Below are 17,356 nucleotides of genomic sequence, written 5' to 3'. Positions count from 1 at the left end.
ATGATGGTGTAAATACATGATTTTGACCAAGAGCCCCCGAATAACTGAAAGATAATGGTTTGCGTGGGAGTTAATGAAACATGAAAGAAGATGATGATGTGGTTATGACTGCATAACATGTCATTCAGTCGAGAAACTGTCTGCATAACATGTTATGCATTAAAATGGATGCATAACTGGTAGACCCGGGAAAGCGTATAAAATTGAAGCGAAATGAAACGCGGGCCTACAGTAATACCGCAAGTGCACGGTCGTCGGTTGTATCTCGTGCAAGTACGGGTCGATCCACAGAGATTGGGGGTGTTTTGTAGTGTTTAGCTATTTTGGGTTCTAGTTGCTATTGTTGGGCTTTGGGTACCAATGGATTTTGGTAACCAATGGGTTATGATTGTGCTTTGGGCCTTTGAGTTCTTTGGGAATGAACTTGGCTTTAGCTTTAGCCTATCAGTACACTAGGCTTTTGGAGAGAACTGTGGACTGCGCTTAACAGTTCACTTGTGAACTGGGCTTGGTAGTGAACTAGGCTTTGGTTTTGAATTTGGGCTTGGGTTCTTTTGATGTGTACTGGGCTTGGTAACAGTGAACTGGGCCTTAGGCCTTAACCTGAACTGTGGTCTTAGCTGAGGCAAGCTCAGTTGCAGCAGCAGCAGTGGCTTCAGCAGCAGCAGAAGGGTAATGCAGGCTGCTCAGGGAAGCATAACAGGGCAAAACAAGGCAATATAGCAAAGGGAAAGACCAAGGCAGTGAGGATGGCAATGGAGATAGTATCATTATATACAATGTGGCAATATATACAATGATAAAACAACAGTAATCTACATGTGCATATTAACAATGGCATAAGCAAACAGCAAACAACAATGATGATGGTGAAGGTGATAATGGCATAAAGAATGACAAAGAGATAAACCAAGGCCTAAGCCAAGGGCAATGGCAGGGGAGCAAGGCACAAAACAGTTATATAAAAAAAAAACAAATTGAGAGCCTAGGCATACAACTAGAGTGGGAAGAGAACCAGTTTGCTCACAGTCACTAGTGAGCACTAGTTTCTCCCCACTGCTCAATCAATCCAATGCTTCAAAGGCTTTAGCCTAACATTCACACAAAACAGTAAACATCACAACTAGGTTATGAATCCACCTTATGACCTAGCCATATGGTGTAATTCTATGTTAAATCCATGTCCCTAATGGAGCTAGGTGAAGGTTCAAGCCTGCCTATGTTCCAGGGCATACATAAACGGAATGGAATGAGAAGAAGCTTGCTAATGAGCACTAAATTCCTCCATTTCTCAATTAGCTCAATTTACAAGAATTATAACCTAACATTCCACCTCTAACAGTGACTTAAGGCATCATCTCAGCCTAGCTATACACATACACATGAGAGCTCACATAACAGCAACAACAACAAAACAATTACTAAACAGAGCATTGAACTGAACATAAACAAACACAGAAGACATAAAACAAAAACATGAACTGAATTGAAACACAAAAACAGCAACTGAATTGAAACTGAATAAGAGTAATGGAATAAACATAAAAATAGTTGAAAATTAAGCACTAACCCTTGAGACACTGGCTATTCCAGTGCTCTAGGGTGACACACTGGCTAACCCAGGCATAAGCCTTTACATCACACCAGTCCCTTCTATTTATACCCACAGACCCAATTTGGGTTTTCCCCCAAATTACAAAATTAGGGTTCTTTCCCAAAAATCCCCAAAATCAAACGGTACATAATTAGGGTTTCTCACCTAATTCATTTAATTCAACCATACCCCTATCATCTCTGTTCTTCTCCATGCTTTTTTTCAATTGAAAATCGGGGACAATTTCCCAAATACCTAATTTGGCAGAGAAATTAGGGTTTCGGATTTTACCTTCTTTGATGCGATTTCTCTTCAATCCACACTGACCCATCCTTCCTCTTGTTCTCCTACTCCATTCCCATGTGTCAGTTTGTCTCTAGCTTCACCTAATTTCTCTTCCATGTCCATCAATTCTTTTTCCCCAATTTTCAAAACCCTAGACTAGGAGAAATCAGTGAATAGGAAATGATGGGCACGTTAGAGGGATTTGTGAGTGATGATGATGATTTTTGTTGGTAGTTGGTGGAGGTGGTGGTTGTGGCAGGGTGATGGTGGTGGAGTTGGCAGGAGCAGAGCTCGACTTCTCGAAGGAGGAAGATGAGAATTTGGGTAAGGTGCGTTTGGCTGAAGGGTATAGGTGTTCGATACTTGGGTGTTAGGCGGGATATCAAGATTCGATATTGGCGAATCTGAGTCACTGGATGCGAAGCTGGTAGGTGAATCGGATGGCTACCCCTGAAGAGTCTGGTAGCGACCGTCGGATGTCTTGATACAACGAAGTTAACAGCGAAGATCGAGGTTAGGTGCTGTAGTGTTTAGCGGAAGTATCGCTATTTGATGCGCAGGCAAAGAAGAGACCGTAGGATCTAAATGTGATCTAATCTGAAGGCTTGGAATTTAGGTACTATGGTGTTTTGCAGAGACTTCAGATTTTGATGCTCTACGAGGGATCGACCATTGGATGATGAGATGGATCCGATCTAACGGTTGAGAATGGAGGCGGGTATGGATATAGAAAATGGGTTTGGGTAAGGGTTTTGGGCCTTGGGTATGCCAAGCCCATATCTTCTTCAAGAACAATTCTTCCTTCTTGAGCCCATTCCTAGCTTTTTGGACGTGCGCTTCATTCTTTGCGGCTTCCTTGCGTAATTTCTTCCGGTTTTTCACCACTCTTCAGCTCTTTTCCGCTCCGCAAGTTATCCAGACTTTATTTATTACCTAAAAATGCAAAATTAAGTAAGAAAAATATTTATTCTTGAAAACAATGAAAATACAGAATATGGGATAAAATGTAGAATTACTGCACAAAAGATGAGTTAAATGCCAAAAAAAGGGATAAATATATACATTATTTGGCACTCATCAAATACCCCCAAACCTGAATTTTACTTGTCCTCAAGTAAAACAAAACTAAGGAAATCCTACCTATACCACTGTCGCTGGTCTCTCGAATGCATTTAGCATGCACTAAGCCTTTTAAACCACTAAGTGTCCCTAGTGGACGAGTTGAAGTCTCGTGAAGGTTTGCTTAGAACGTACCTACAAAGTTCTAGGTCAAAATATAAGCTCAGATTCCATCAAATGTGACATGTGCAAGTCAGTTTAAGCTCACAGCAAAATGGAGATGTCAATCTAGCTATCAAAGGCACAATCCTAGCACTGATAACAAAAAAGACATGTGATAAGAGTGTAAAGTGTATCTACACATGTGTAAAGAAAGATCTGAAGTTATGACTACTAATCACCAAGAGATAGTTTCTCAGGCTAAGAACCAAGGTCGAAATCTAGCTAGCTGTCCGGACTTTACGAGAATTGTGAATGAGTTGGAGGTATTTCACAATTACTCGCGTTGTACATCAATGGCATACACCCTTCCTTGCTTATTACAATGAAACAACAAAATGACTATTTACATGACTCTTATTTACATTGACTACTCTCTTTTATTTTTGGAACAAGAGAGAATGGAATTGATAAATACTTGATTTTTTTTGTATTTTTCTGATATATATATTTTTTTATTTTTTATTTTTTTTTGAGAACTGAAATTGATTTTTACATATGGTAGCTCTTTTGATACATAACAAAAAGAAACAAAAAATTACATGACACTTTGCAAGAGGTAGCCCTTTTTGATGCACCCAGTTAAATTCGATGGTTGTCTTTCTTAATGTAACCTCCACCTTCTATCCCAACCAACCAAAGAACAAGCTAGTCAAGTTTCGTTCAGTATTCTAAAGTGATTGGCAATCGTAACTTCCTATCAAACACCTTGAAGATCGAGGCCATACATGTATTGGTAGATCGTGCGCGTGCAAATTTCTTATCACTATGTGAATTGTGCTAGAATCAGGGTGCCTAAATATCTAGACTAAGACTCCTAATAAAAATACATATTTGCACAAGAGTCAACATTTCAAGGTAAATGAGCTCCATTTTTATGATTTTTTTTAATTTTTTTAATTTTTAATTTTGATTTTTCAATTTTTTTGGAATTTTTCAATTTTTTCAAAAAGATGGAGTTTGATTTCAATTATAGCATATTATCGTGGTATCTACTCTATACCCCCAAACCTAAACTAAACATTGTCCTCAATGTTTAAAAATATGGAAAGAATTAGAATGCAACATATGGAAAGGGACATGCTGAGTAGAGTAAAAGGAGAGAGAATACCCGATTTCGGCGAAAGCAGAATTAAAACTCCGTTATCCAAGGCAAAACTCCAACATATTCGGAGTCACAATGGATGAGCACAAAATATATACAAAAGGAATTTTAAATAACACATTATCTACAAGAAAATTTGGTTTTTAATGGGATTTGACTTTTTGGGAAAAATTTGGTTTTGTTGGGAGACATTTGGCTTTGATGGGAAAAAGAAAAATTTTGGTTTTTTAGGGAAACATTTGGAAAACTTTGGTTTTTATGGGAGAAATTTTTGGTTTTTGAAATTGGGAGCAAGCCCACTGTTGGTCCTCTAATGGAATGGGAGGAAGGCTGCGGCCCACGAAACACTAAGTTTTAATTTTGAAAGTTTAATTTGGCCCAGTTGGTTAAGGCCCGACGTTTGTTTTAAAACTTTGGTTTCGAGGTCAACTCTTGAGTGGAAACAAGCCCACAATCGGTTACAAGCTCAGCTGGGTTTAAACCCAGAGTCCAAAATACAAGTCCAATGAAAGAATTTAAACAAGCCCACAAATTAAACAAACAAGCCCACAAAAATTAATTACAAACCCAACAGAAAATAAAAAACCCAAAAATTGGCTTTAATATTACAAGCCCACAATTAAAAATTGGAAGCCCACAATTCGGGTTCTCTTAAATGGGTTACCTTTTAAGCACAGCCCAGCTGCTCTGATATTGTTGCAAAAACCCAGTTGGGCTTTGGTTCTTTTCCTTGGTGGCGTCCCAGCAGAGGAAAAACTGGTTCAGAACAGCAGGTCCAACAGCAAATGAAGTGAAGCAGATGCAGATGCAAATGCTATGCAGTGAAATGCAAAAATAGCTAATAAAACTACTAGAGAAACATAGCACCAGTCCCCGGCAACGGCGCCAAAAACTTGGTAGACCCGGGAAAGCGTATAAAATTGAAGCGAAATGAAACGCGGGCCTACAGTAATACCGCAAGTGCACGGTCGTCGGTTGTAGCTCGTGCAAGTACGGGTCGATCCACAGAGAATGGGGGTGTTTTGTAGTGTTTAGCTATTTTGGGTTCTAGTTGCTATTGTTGGGCTTTGGGTACCAATGGATTTTGGTAACCAACGGGTTATGATTGTGCTTTGGGCCTTTGAGTTCTTTGGGAATGAACTGGGCTTTAGCTTTAGCCTATCAGTACACTAGGCTTTTGGAGAGAACTGTGGACTGGGCTTAACAGTTCACTTGTGAACTGGGCTTGGTAGTGAACTAGGCTTTGGTTTTGAATTTGGGCTTGGGTTCTTTTGATGTGTACTGGGCTTGGTAACAGTGAACTGGGCCTTAGGCCTTAACCTGAACTGTGGTCTTAGCTGAGGCAAGCTCAGTTGCAGCAGCAGCAGTGGCTTCAGCAGCAGCAGAAGGGTAATGCAGGCTGCTCAGGGAAGCATAACAGGGCAAAACAAGGCAATATAACAAAGGGAAAGACCAAGGCAGTGAGGATGGCAATGGAGATAGTATCATTATATACAATGTGGCAATATATACAATGATAAAACAACAGTAATCTACATGTGCATATTAACAATGGCATAAGCAAACAGCAAACAACAATGATGATGGTGAAGGTGATAATGGCATAAAGAATGACAAAGAGATAAACCAAGGCCTAAGCCAAGGGCAATGGCAGGGGAGCAAGGCACAAAACAGTTATATAAAAAAAAAAAATTGAGAGCCTAGGCATACAACTAGAGTGGGAAGAGAACCAGTTTGCTCACAGTCACTAGTGAGCACTAGTTTCTCCCCACTGCTCAATCAATCCAATGCTTCAAAGGCTTTAGCCTAACATTCACACAAAACAGTAAACATCACAACTAGGTTATGAATCCACCTTATGACCTAGCCATATGGTGTAATTCTATGTTAAATCCCTGTCCCTAATGGAGCTAGGTGAAGGTTCAAGCCTGCCTATGTTCCAGGGCATACATAAACGGAATGGAAGGAGAAGAAGCTTGCTAATGAGCACTAAATTCCTCCATTTCTCAATTAGCTCAATTTACAAGAATTATAACCTAACATTCCACCTCTAATAGTGACTTAAGGCATCATCTCAGCCTAGCTATACACATACACATGAGAGCTCACATAACAGCAACAACAACAAAACAATTACTAAACAGAGCATTGAACTGAACATAAACAAACACAGAAGACATAAAACAAAAACATGAACTGAATTGAAACACAAAAACAACAACTGAATTGAAACTGAATAAGAGTAATGGAATAAACATAAAAATAGTTGAAAATTAAACACTAACCCTTGAGACACTGGCTATTCCAGTGCTCTAGGGTGACACACTGGCTAACCCAGGCATAAGCCTTTACATCACACCAGTCCCTTCTATTTATACCCACAGACCCAATTTGGGTTTTCCCCCAAATTACAAAATTAGGGTTCTTTCCCAAAAATCCCCAAAATCAAACAGTACATAATTAGGGTTTCTCACCTAATTCATTTAATTCAACCATACCCCTATCATCTCTGTTCTTCTCCATGCTTTTTTCAATTGAAAATTGGGGACAATTTCCCAAATACCTAATTTGGGAGAGAAATTAGGGTTTTCGGATTTTACCTTCTTTGATGCGATTTCTCTTCAATCCACACTGACCCATCCTTCCTCTTGTTCTCCTACTCCATTCCCATGTGTCAGTTTGTCTCTAGCTTCACCTAATTTCTCTTCCATGTCCATCAATTCTTTTTCCCTAATTTTCAAAACCCTAGACTAGGGGAAATCAGTGAATAGGAAATGATGGGCACGTTAGAGGGATTTGTGAGTGATGATGATGATTTTTGTTGGTAGTTGGTGGAGGTGGTGGTTGTGGCAGGGTGATGGTGGTGGAGTTGGCAGGAGCAGAGCTCGACTGCTCGAAGGAGGAAGATGAGAATTTGGGTAAGGTGCGCTTGGCTGAAGGGTATAGGTGTTCGATACTTGGGTGTTAGGCGGGATATCAAGATTCGATATTGGCGAATCTGAGTCACTGGATGCGAAGTTGGTAGGTGAATCGGATGGCTACCCCTGAAGAGTCTGGTAGCGACCGTCGGATGTCTTGATACAATGAAGTTAACGGCGAAGATCGAGGTTAGGTGCTGTAGTGTTTAGCGGAAGTATCGCTATTTGATGCGCAGGCAAAGAAGCGACCGTAGGATCTAAATGTGATCTAATCTGAAGGCTTGGAATTTAGGTACTATGGTGTTTTGCAGAGACTTCAGATTTTGATGCTCTACGAGGGATCGACTATTGGATGATGAGATGGATCCGATCTAACGGTTGAGAATGGAGGAGGGTATGGATATAGAAAATGGGTTTGGGTAAGGGTTTTGGGCCTTGGGTATGCCAAGCCCATGTCTTCTTCAAGAACAATTCTTCCTTCTTGAGCCCATTCCTAGCTTTTTGGACGTACGCTCCATTCTTTGCGGCTTCCTTGCGTAATTTCTTCCGGTTTTTCACCACTCTTCAGCTCTTTTCCGCTCCGCAAGTTATCCAGACTTTATTTATTACCTAAAAATGCAAAATTAAGTAAGAAAAATATTTATTCTTGAAAACAATGAAAATACAGAATATGGGATAAAATGTAGAATTACTGCACAAAAGATGAGTTAAATGCCAACAAAAAGGGATAAATATATACATTATTTGGCACTCATCAATAACATGTTATGCATCTACAAAATTTGTCGCATAACTTGTTATGCAGTCCAGAAAACCTGCATAACTTGTTATGCGTCAGAAAATATGGCTACATAATGCATTATGCATCGAGAAAATAGATGCATTTCCTGATATGCATCCGTAAATATGGATGCATACTGCATTATGCATCAATTTTTTATATGTACGGCTAAAATCAACCAAAAAATGGTAATATAACTTGTTATAGATGCATAATTTTGTTATCCAAATGCATAATTTGTTATGCAGTGGAGAATATGGTTGCATAATTCGTTATGCGTCTGCAGAATGTGTTATGCATCGTTTTTGGTGACTGCATAATGGTTAAGTATCAAGTTTTCAAAAAAAATTCCCTAAAATGAGGATCACCTCCGATTTTTTCGTTAAAAACAAAAATTTGATATTCTTGTTTGTACTCGTTGCGTAGCTCTTTTAAAAAGATTTCCAACGATATAAAATTTGTAAAATTCTAAGGCGCGGATTTTTAAATATGTTATGTCCAAGTAGCGTTGTCAATTATACTCCTGAAAAAGATAGTATGCATAACGAGTTATGCCTGAAAAGATAGTATGCATAACCAGTTATGTATTGATTCATATAATAATTTCATATAATTATGGGTGTCACGGTATACAAAATTAATTGTGAGCCCTCCCCTAATTTCCCCAAATCAAAAGGTTAAAATCTCAGTCCCAATGAGAATCCATGGCCAGATATATATCTTGTAAGTCCATCCCGTCTAGGAAAATCTTGCCCACTTGAGTTGAGGTGCCAATTATGCTGCGACATCTAATCCAAAATTTATTTCCCTTTTGACAAAGTTGCCAGAAAAATCGTTTTTTCTTTCTTTTTTTCTTCTCTTATCCAATCACAGAAACCAGTAAGATAGAGAGAGTTCTGTCATTCTGTGACACTTATGAACTCAAAACCCACAATTCATAATGAGTTCATTGTTTGTTTCAGTTGGAATTTCAGTAAAAGAATCTCAAAATTTCAGTTTATTGAAGCAAGATTATTTTGTTTCTGAATTACTCAATATTTCACTCAACAGAATCATAACAACAAGAAGAAGAAGTAATGGGGTGCTATTGAATAATAGAGCTTCAAAAGATAGAAAGTTTAGTGTGTTAGCTAAAGCGGGGAAGACAAAACATGAATATCCATGGCCAGATAAATTTGACCCGGATATCAAGAATACTTTACCTTATCTTTCTCATTTTAAACCACTTCCTGAAAAACCTAAGCAAGTTACACTTGGTTTTGAGAAACCTCTTGTTGATCTTGACCAACAGATAAATGAGGTAACAAATTTAACTTTACTCTTCTTTCAATTGCTTAGTTTGCTTTGTCTAATTGTTGTTATTTATGTGGCCAATGTCATGTTTTCTTGACCTAGAAACATATGCAACCCCAATTTCTCATCCCACAAGCTGGGCTAGTAATTGGAGAAATCTCCTTTAGTATTAGTGTAAATGAGCTGCAACCCATAAAATGTCATCATGGGTGTTGTAGAAAGGTGAATTCAGATATGCTATGTTGTAGTAGTTTATAGTGTAAAGAAGGCAGTGGTTTGTAAATTCTAGTCTTTTGTATAATTTATGGTCAATGTTTGTGTACCACTTCGATTTCATTGTTATCAAATGGGCAAACATCTATGAACATTTAGACGAAGATTATTTGGTGTTCTAATCAATTGTTTCTTCTAATAGGTTCGCAAGATGGCTGATGAAACTGGTTTAGATTTCAGTGATCAAATTAGCTTGTTGGAGAAAAAGTATCAGCAGGTGAATCTGTTGTCCTTATCCTAGTAAATGTTCGCATTTCCATTATGTTGTCGTTGTGTTTCACTTATTGATTACTTTGGTTTTTAGGCTCTGAAAGAACTATACAAACATCTTACTCCTATTCAACGGCTTAGTATAGCTCGGCATCCAAACAGACCAACAGTTCTTGACCATGTTCTTAACATCACAGACAAGGTAAATTCTGGTTTCCCACGTTTCACCTGAGTACAGTTCATTTAATGAAGACTGCGTAAAGTAAAATCTCGTTAGTCTTTGTTTCTCTCTTTTTTAAGTGGGTGGAGCTCCATGGAGATCGTGCAGGCTATGATGACCCAGCCATTGTTACTGGGATTGGAAGCATGGATGGTAAAAGCTACATGTTCATAGGACATCAGAAAGGTAGAAACACAAAGGAGAACATATCCCGAAACTTTGGAATGCCAACTCCACATGGGTATATTTCTATTGTTCTCAGTGTAGATACATTCTGGATTTTTTTTAATATTTTGGGGGTCAACACTATTTGAGCTTAAAAGAGCTAACTGGAAGCATTGTCTATGGAGCAGCTATCGAAAAGCTCTTCGCATGATGAAATATGCTGATCACCACGGGCTTCCCATCATAACATTTATTGACACACCAGGGGCATTTGCTGACCTAAAATCTGAAGAGCTTGGTCAGGTTGGTATCAAACTACTATTCTTATGTTTACAGATATTACTGAGATCCTTGATATGCAGGGGTGTCTACTCTTGTTATGCAGTATTGAATTGGAACGATTGGTGAATTAGGCTCCATATATTTTATTTGCAGGGGGAAGCAATAGCTTATAATCTGAGGGCTATGTTTGGATTTAAAGTACCAATAATTGCAGTTGTGACGGGTGAAGGTGGTTCTGGTGGTGCACTTGCCATTGGCTGTGCCAATAAGCTGTTCATGCTTGAAAATTCTGCTTTTTACTGTGCTAGGTGATTTTCACTCTTTACCATATGTCAAGTATAACTATGTGTGTGAACCATCTTTTAGTAAAACATGATTTCTCTTGTGGTCAGTCCTGAAGCATGCGCTGCAATTTTATGGAAATCTTCCCAAGCTGCTCCAAAGGTAGTACTAACCTTCCTTGATAATATGTGATTGTTTTGATTGGTCACTTTCTCGCTTCAATTATCTAAGAAAACATGTTTAGGCAGCAGAGAAACTAAGAATAACGGCTGAAGAACATGTCAGGCTCGGAATTGCTGATGGTATCATTCCTGTAAGCTCATTTGTCTTTTCTATTTGCTTTTCACTATGCATCAAGTATGTTTTCAACCATGAAACTGTCTTTCGATCTAGAAAGCTTTTGAAAATGGAATATCTCACAGGAACCTCTCGGTGGTGCTCACACGGATCCTGAATGGACTTCTCAACAGATTAAACTTACTATTAAGCAAACTATGGAGGTATTACGCTTTCTTCAGTTGGGCAACAAGAAATTCATTCCTATTTATTCTAGTTACATTACATCCGACTTTCTAATGGGAGCTATGGTGCACACTTGAAATTGTTTGACGAAAATCTATGTCATTTTTGTACTTGTAACTAAAACTATCCTTTAAAAGCCAGGAGTTAGGAAGGATGAACACAGAAGAGTTGCTCCATCACAGGATGATGAAATTTCGAAAAATCGGAGGAATCCAGGAAGGTGGCATAGTAGAGCCAGAGAGGAAGCGCAACATGAAACCATCTGACAGGGACAATTCATCAATGTATTCTGGTATCGAATCTGAGATAGAGAATCTCAAGAAGAAGATCCTAGAAACAAAAGGATCGTCAGATCCAATGTCAATCGAGGCAATTGAGAAACTCAAGAAAGATGTAGATCAGGAAATGACCAATGCTTTTATCTCCATGGGTTTGCAAGAGAAGCTCCTGAATCTTAAGATGGAGTTGTCAAAAGAATCAGATAGTGCAACTAACCAGCCACTTAACGGCATGTTAAAGGAGAAGGTAGAGAAACTAATGCGAGAATTTAACCATAATTTGTCACAGCCTGGAGCTTATCCTGAATTGAAACAGAAGCTCAAAAAGCTAAACACGGTTAATAATCTTGTTAAGAAAAAGGAGAAGGGTGAAAAATTGAAGAAAGATATCAACCAAAAAGCTGAAGTGAATGCAATAATGGAGACATTGAAAAACGCAAAGCAAAGAATAGAAAAAGGAGAAACTGTAGACGAGAATCTGTCAGATGAAGTTGAGAGAGCAAAGGAAGAACTGAAGAATGTACTGAAGTCGGCTAATTTGGAAATTATCGGTATGGGTACGAGAAAGAGACCGAGTATGAATACAAATTCAGACGAGAAAGTACTAATGGAAGTTAACAAAGGGATTGGGGAAGCGATTGTGAAGGCAGCTAATGTTGCAGGCTTGCGGAACAAAATAGAGGAGCTCAAGAAAGAGATTGCAAAGAACTCGAGTTCAGCAAGAATAAAAGAATTAAAAACAGAAATCAAAGAAGGAATTGCTTCTTCCATAGATATAAGTACATTGAAGGAGAAAATTGAGAATCTTAGAGTTGAAGCAATAAAAAAGATGGAGAAAGGAGCAGAAAATGGTAGAAGCTGAGAAGAAAACCGTGGTAAAAACTGCAATTCCTTCATTAACTTATTCTTTTTACCTTATGTATGTAATTGGTGTATTCATTTTGTTTCTGTGGAGTGTAGTACTATGATTCAGGGAATTCCCTGGTTATGTATATTTCAAGTTAAAAGTGCAATGTTGTTTGATTACTTTCAGACCAAGAACATCGAATTTGTATATCTCAAAACAAAAAATTGCAAATGTTTTTTATCAGAATGCACAGATGAACAGTTGAAACTTGTATGGATGTATTTGAGATGTAGTTGCATCTTTTCTGGTGACTACACCCAAGTAAATCTAAAGGCTATAAACTATCTAAACATTCAAGATTCAAGATGAACAAGATGAACAAGATATAAAGAACATGAAAAAGTAAAGATTAACACAAGCATATAACGTGGTTCGGCCATGAAGACCTACGTCCATGGGAAAGAAGGTGTTTTCTTTATTGATTATATGGTCTTACCCTTGAAAGAGCTACAAATATCACTTAGATTTATCACTCTCTCTCTCTATCTAGATCTCTTTCAGGAATTCTCTGTAGAAAGACCATCTAATATTACATAAGTTGTCCATTTCCTTCTACATGGATCGGTACTTATAGACAAATTAGACTCGTGATGGCCTGGTCTCGCCGAGCTCGTGGAGCTATCGTACATCTTCTTCATCTCTTCGGACGAGCTCTATACTATTCCTCGTGATGACTTGCTTGGTTCTCCTCCTGAGTTGTCTCCCTCCGTTCGTCATCGTGTAGTTCTTCCTTGGAGAACCTCGTGATGTATCACCTCTGGGTCGTAGTATAGATCGCCCGAACCTTCTGCTACGATGTAGATTCGTCCACGTCTGTTCTTATCCTTCATTAAATGCAGTCCTTCGTTTTAGACTTGACCGTCTGAGTCGATTAAACCACTCCTCACACGCGTCATTCATGAATCGTTTGTAGCAGGTGTCTCGATTCAGACGAAATCAGCTTTATAGAGTATGATTTGATGCTTCCTCCTTATTATCTTATCATAAAATCATCCTTTGAGATGTTTACACGTGGCCATCGAGTTATTTACCCTCACATGAGACACCCCCAAGGCTTAGATGTAGTGTTTAAATTGTGTATGCTTACCTCGAGGTGGGAGAAGGCCAAATTGGATAAATATAATATGAGATTGTTTCTATAGGGAGGAAAGAAAATTCTTACGGAAAGAGAACTTTCTAAATTATGTAATTTGTCGTGTAAGCATGACATTTGGTGGCCCACCATCGACCCATCGAGAACTCTCAATGCCTTCTTCACCTCCTTTGATGCCAAAGGATAAACATCATTTTTAACTCACATAGATGAGAAGTATCCGATGATATGGTTATAATGACATTATTATCATGATATGGTGACGCCAATTTTTCTACGAAATTCAAACGACAATGAATTTGAAGTTAATTCTTTAGTGACATGTTCCTTTTGTAAAATTTTACAATCCTACCAAAAATGGGAGTGTATGGAACTTCACCTTCACAAATCTTAATTTCAAATGTTAATCTTCAACTGTAGATATTCAAAACGGTAGATGGTAGTCTTATACCTTTCGGGATGCTCTCATTTTTGGTTGAAGTGTAGAGCTTTATAAAAATGAACATGTAACAAAAAAAAATTAGCTTCAAATTCATTGTCGTTTGAGTTTTGTAGAAAAATATGGTCTCACCATATCATGATAATTTCATTATATCCATGCCATTGGATCCTCCCCACATAAATATATACGGTTAAAATAAATTAGCTTAACCTTAAGACTTGAGCAGAATTCTCACGATGACACGTGGTGTCCATGTGGCTATTTTACATTTCATTTGGCAAGTGGACTTAAAGCATTATGTATCTGAGGTGGAGATAAAATTTAAATCGATATTATTGGCATGACAAATGAAGCTTTTGAATAAATCATAACATCTTCAACGATCTACTTATGCTTTTATTCTGAGAAATGAATCAGGAAACTGTGAAGAAGGAAAGGCAGGACTTGCATCAGGCTTCAACCCACAAGAAGCAGAAGCTATAGGAGTATAGCAAACAATAGCTTGGGCCAATGAGAAGCAGATAAAGAACTTCAGTATTGAGGGTGATTGTGAAAGTCTTTTTAAATACATTAATGATCAGCATGCAGATGTTTCTTGGAGAGCGAAAGCCTATATGCAAGAAGCTCACATATTAGCTCATATTTGCAACAACTTTTTGGGTTTTGTCTTTGTGCCTAGAATAGGAAATCAAGTGGCTGATACTATAGCCAAATTCTTTAAAAATATAACCAACTCCTTTGAATGGGAAAAGATCCCACCTATTTGTAGTAAAAAGCAACTCTTAGTAGATAAATCTAATATTGGGAGTCCCATAAACCCCATATTAGATGGCTCTACTTCTTTTGTAACCATGATTCATTCTGAATCCTAGTTTTTGAATGCAATGCCTTATTTACAAAAAAAAAAAAATAACATCTTCAACGATATGTACGTGAGGCGGAAATAAAATAAATCAGATTTTTGTTAACGCGATCCACAAATAATATACTTACAAGATTTTTCAAAACAAGAAAACCCCAAAATAAATGACGTGGGATGAGAGTCTCCAAAAATATATATTATCATCCGTATCAATTCCTAACTAATCTTATTTTTTCTTATCCATCCACCGCTGGAGATAATCTTTTTGGTTTTAATATCTAAAATCCTATGTGACATCAATTTTTTTTAAAACCCGAACTCCGTTGGAGATGCTCTTAGAGCAAGGGAAGTTGAATGAGTGTTAAATTACTCACCAAAAACAATGAGAGACTGGCTCAATGGATTAACCGACTGAACATGGCTCCCGTAAAAAATTTTCAATAATAAAACCTAATTATGGGTCCCGATTTCAAGAGGTTTAAATTAGTAAAACTCTATAAATATGATTGAGAGGTAGATCTTCAACCGCTCAGTGTCTACTGTCGCCGACTCATTTGATCCAATGAGTGTATGAATGATTATTGATGAATGAGTGGGTGTTCTCACTCCATAATAACACCTAATTTAAGAAAATCCGATGAGAATCATTCATGTTAAATGTAAACTTCGCTCCATAGCCCTTGCGCTTAGGAAATAAAAGCTAAGAAATGAAAACGTAACACAAGTTTAATATTCCCTCTATCGTTCTTTCATTTTTCTTTATATTAACAGCTTAGTATACTTTGGTGTGACTCACTATTATATCGATATCAGTTGAAAAATACATAACACGTCATCATCATAAATGGCTAATGACGGTTAAGCTGCTATTACGTTCAATTCTTTCCGACGAACAGGCGGAAAATGGCGTTGTCGAGCACGAATATTATTATTTTTTTCTCTAAGTCTTTATGTTTTGTTTCCGTTAATTATGGTTTTCCTTATATTTACATGTTATTTTTTTTTGGTTATGATCAAGGATATCATAACAGATTATGTTTCAATTTGTGCAATTAAATTAAACCATATATCAATTAAGCCATATATATTAACAGAATATATATGTTAATTTTGTACTCTTCGGTAAGTATGGGAAAGGTGAGAATCGCTACTCCGTAAATTTTAACAATAATTTTCCGTTTTATTTCTTTGTTATGGTAACAATGGCTTTAATACTGATGACGAGAAAAATTGTTGCATCCCTGAAGAATATCGTAAATTTGATTTCTCTTTCTCTAATAATCTCCAAAACTTTTAAAACCATTCCACCAGAAGTTGGAACATGGTGTGACATAATATGGATACAAGGCGCGCGCCTAGCTAGCTGATCTGTCCGAGAAGTGACTCATAACAAAGTCCTAGCCGGTCTACATCATCGATTTCTGAAGTAACATATTAATATTAAGGAAAGTTTTGTCCTAAAGAAATGTCCATGTACACACCTGTAAATTTCTTCGACCCTGAAGGTTATAAAAAGATTTATTGATATTATATTAGTACCATATGTATGTGCATACATCGTTTATTTTGTGTTTCGTATACTTTTGCCTACTTGTTTTGTAAATTACGGACTTCAGAAGAAATCCATGAGAGATGTTGTTGACCCCGGAAGCGATCTGATGTGTGTTGAAAGTGCAACAAATTACTCAAGACATTTTCCACTAATTAAATAGTAATACAGTGGTAGTAAGGATCGTTCCCATGGATAGTTGTGTAATTGATAGGTTATTTAGATAGCAAAACGACAATAAAAGAAAATACTATATGGGGATTGGTTGTAGGATAACTAAAACGTAAATAAAAGACAAATAAGAAAAGAAAAGATGAATAAGAAATCCTTCGTCGTTACCAAGTGTTTACCGAGTTAGTATATATACTTATATATCTTTCGTTAGAACCATTCATCAACTACCTAGAATAACAACTAGAGTAGTGTTATTCCCAAATTTCTTTGTGTAACGAGATACCGAAGTGCTCATATATCATATTTTATCCAACCGAACCACCAGTAGTAGTGCACTTAAAGTGTAACCCAGTCGAAAGCTTTAATTTATGTGAACAGGTTGATCCTAACAGTTGGAATGTTAGCGCAAGGTCCACTTACTAGTGTTGTCTTCACATGTGGTTGCTCAATAGAATCGCTTTTCAATGTCTCACGTTCTTTCATGTGCATGAGGTGCTTGACAATTATGGATTTCTCAACTCTCAACTAGCATTAGAATGATCGATAGATTAATTTAGCATGCACTCCAAATAATCTAAGAAAATCAATCATAAACCCTTGATATAGTGAAAACAAACGACAAGATGATAAAAAAACTCCGAGCAAACTTGTATAAATAATTAATCATCACGCTTAGAATATTGAATTCATCCTTAATCAACAAAGGTTTACATACTCATGATTACAAAGAAGAAGAAGAATAAGATAGAACAATGGATGTTCCCCCCCCCCCCCCCCCCCCCCCTATCAGGGTAAACTCAAGGTTTAATATGAGCTCTAGAAGTTGGTGGTGTATCTTGTTTG

At 37.5% G+C, this 17,356-nt stretch overlaps 1 protein-coding gene across 1 annotated transcript; it reads left to right on the top strand.

Annotated features, from left to right (window-relative positions):
* The first annotated feature begins 8,742 nt into the window (after positions 1-8,742).
* Positions 8,743-12,512, top strand: LOC113304463 (acetyl-coenzyme A carboxylase carboxyl transferase subunit alpha, chloroplastic-like). Its single transcript, XM_026553591.1, has 10 exons — positions 8,743-9,261; positions 9,670-9,744; positions 9,832-9,939; positions 10,038-10,198; positions 10,311-10,425; positions 10,558-10,712; positions 10,797-10,848; positions 10,931-10,999; positions 11,109-11,186; positions 11,350-12,512. Exons 1-10 carry the CDS (start codon positions 8,902-8,904, stop codon positions 12,346-12,348), a joined length of 2,172 nt encoding a protein of 723 aa, XP_026409376.1. The 5' UTR covers positions 8,743-8,901; the 3' UTR covers positions 12,349-12,512.
* Positions 12,513-17,356: the final 4,844 nt, after the last annotated feature.

The sequence above is a fragment of the Papaver somniferum genome, chromosome 8, assembly GCF_003573695.1.
Source record: "Papaver somniferum cultivar HN1 chromosome 8, ASM357369v1, whole genome shotgun sequence".
Classification (NCBI taxonomy): Eukaryota; Viridiplantae; Streptophyta; class Magnoliopsida; order Ranunculales; family Papaveraceae; genus Papaver; species Papaver somniferum.
This window is presented reverse-complemented; position numbering and strand designations above follow the sequence as displayed.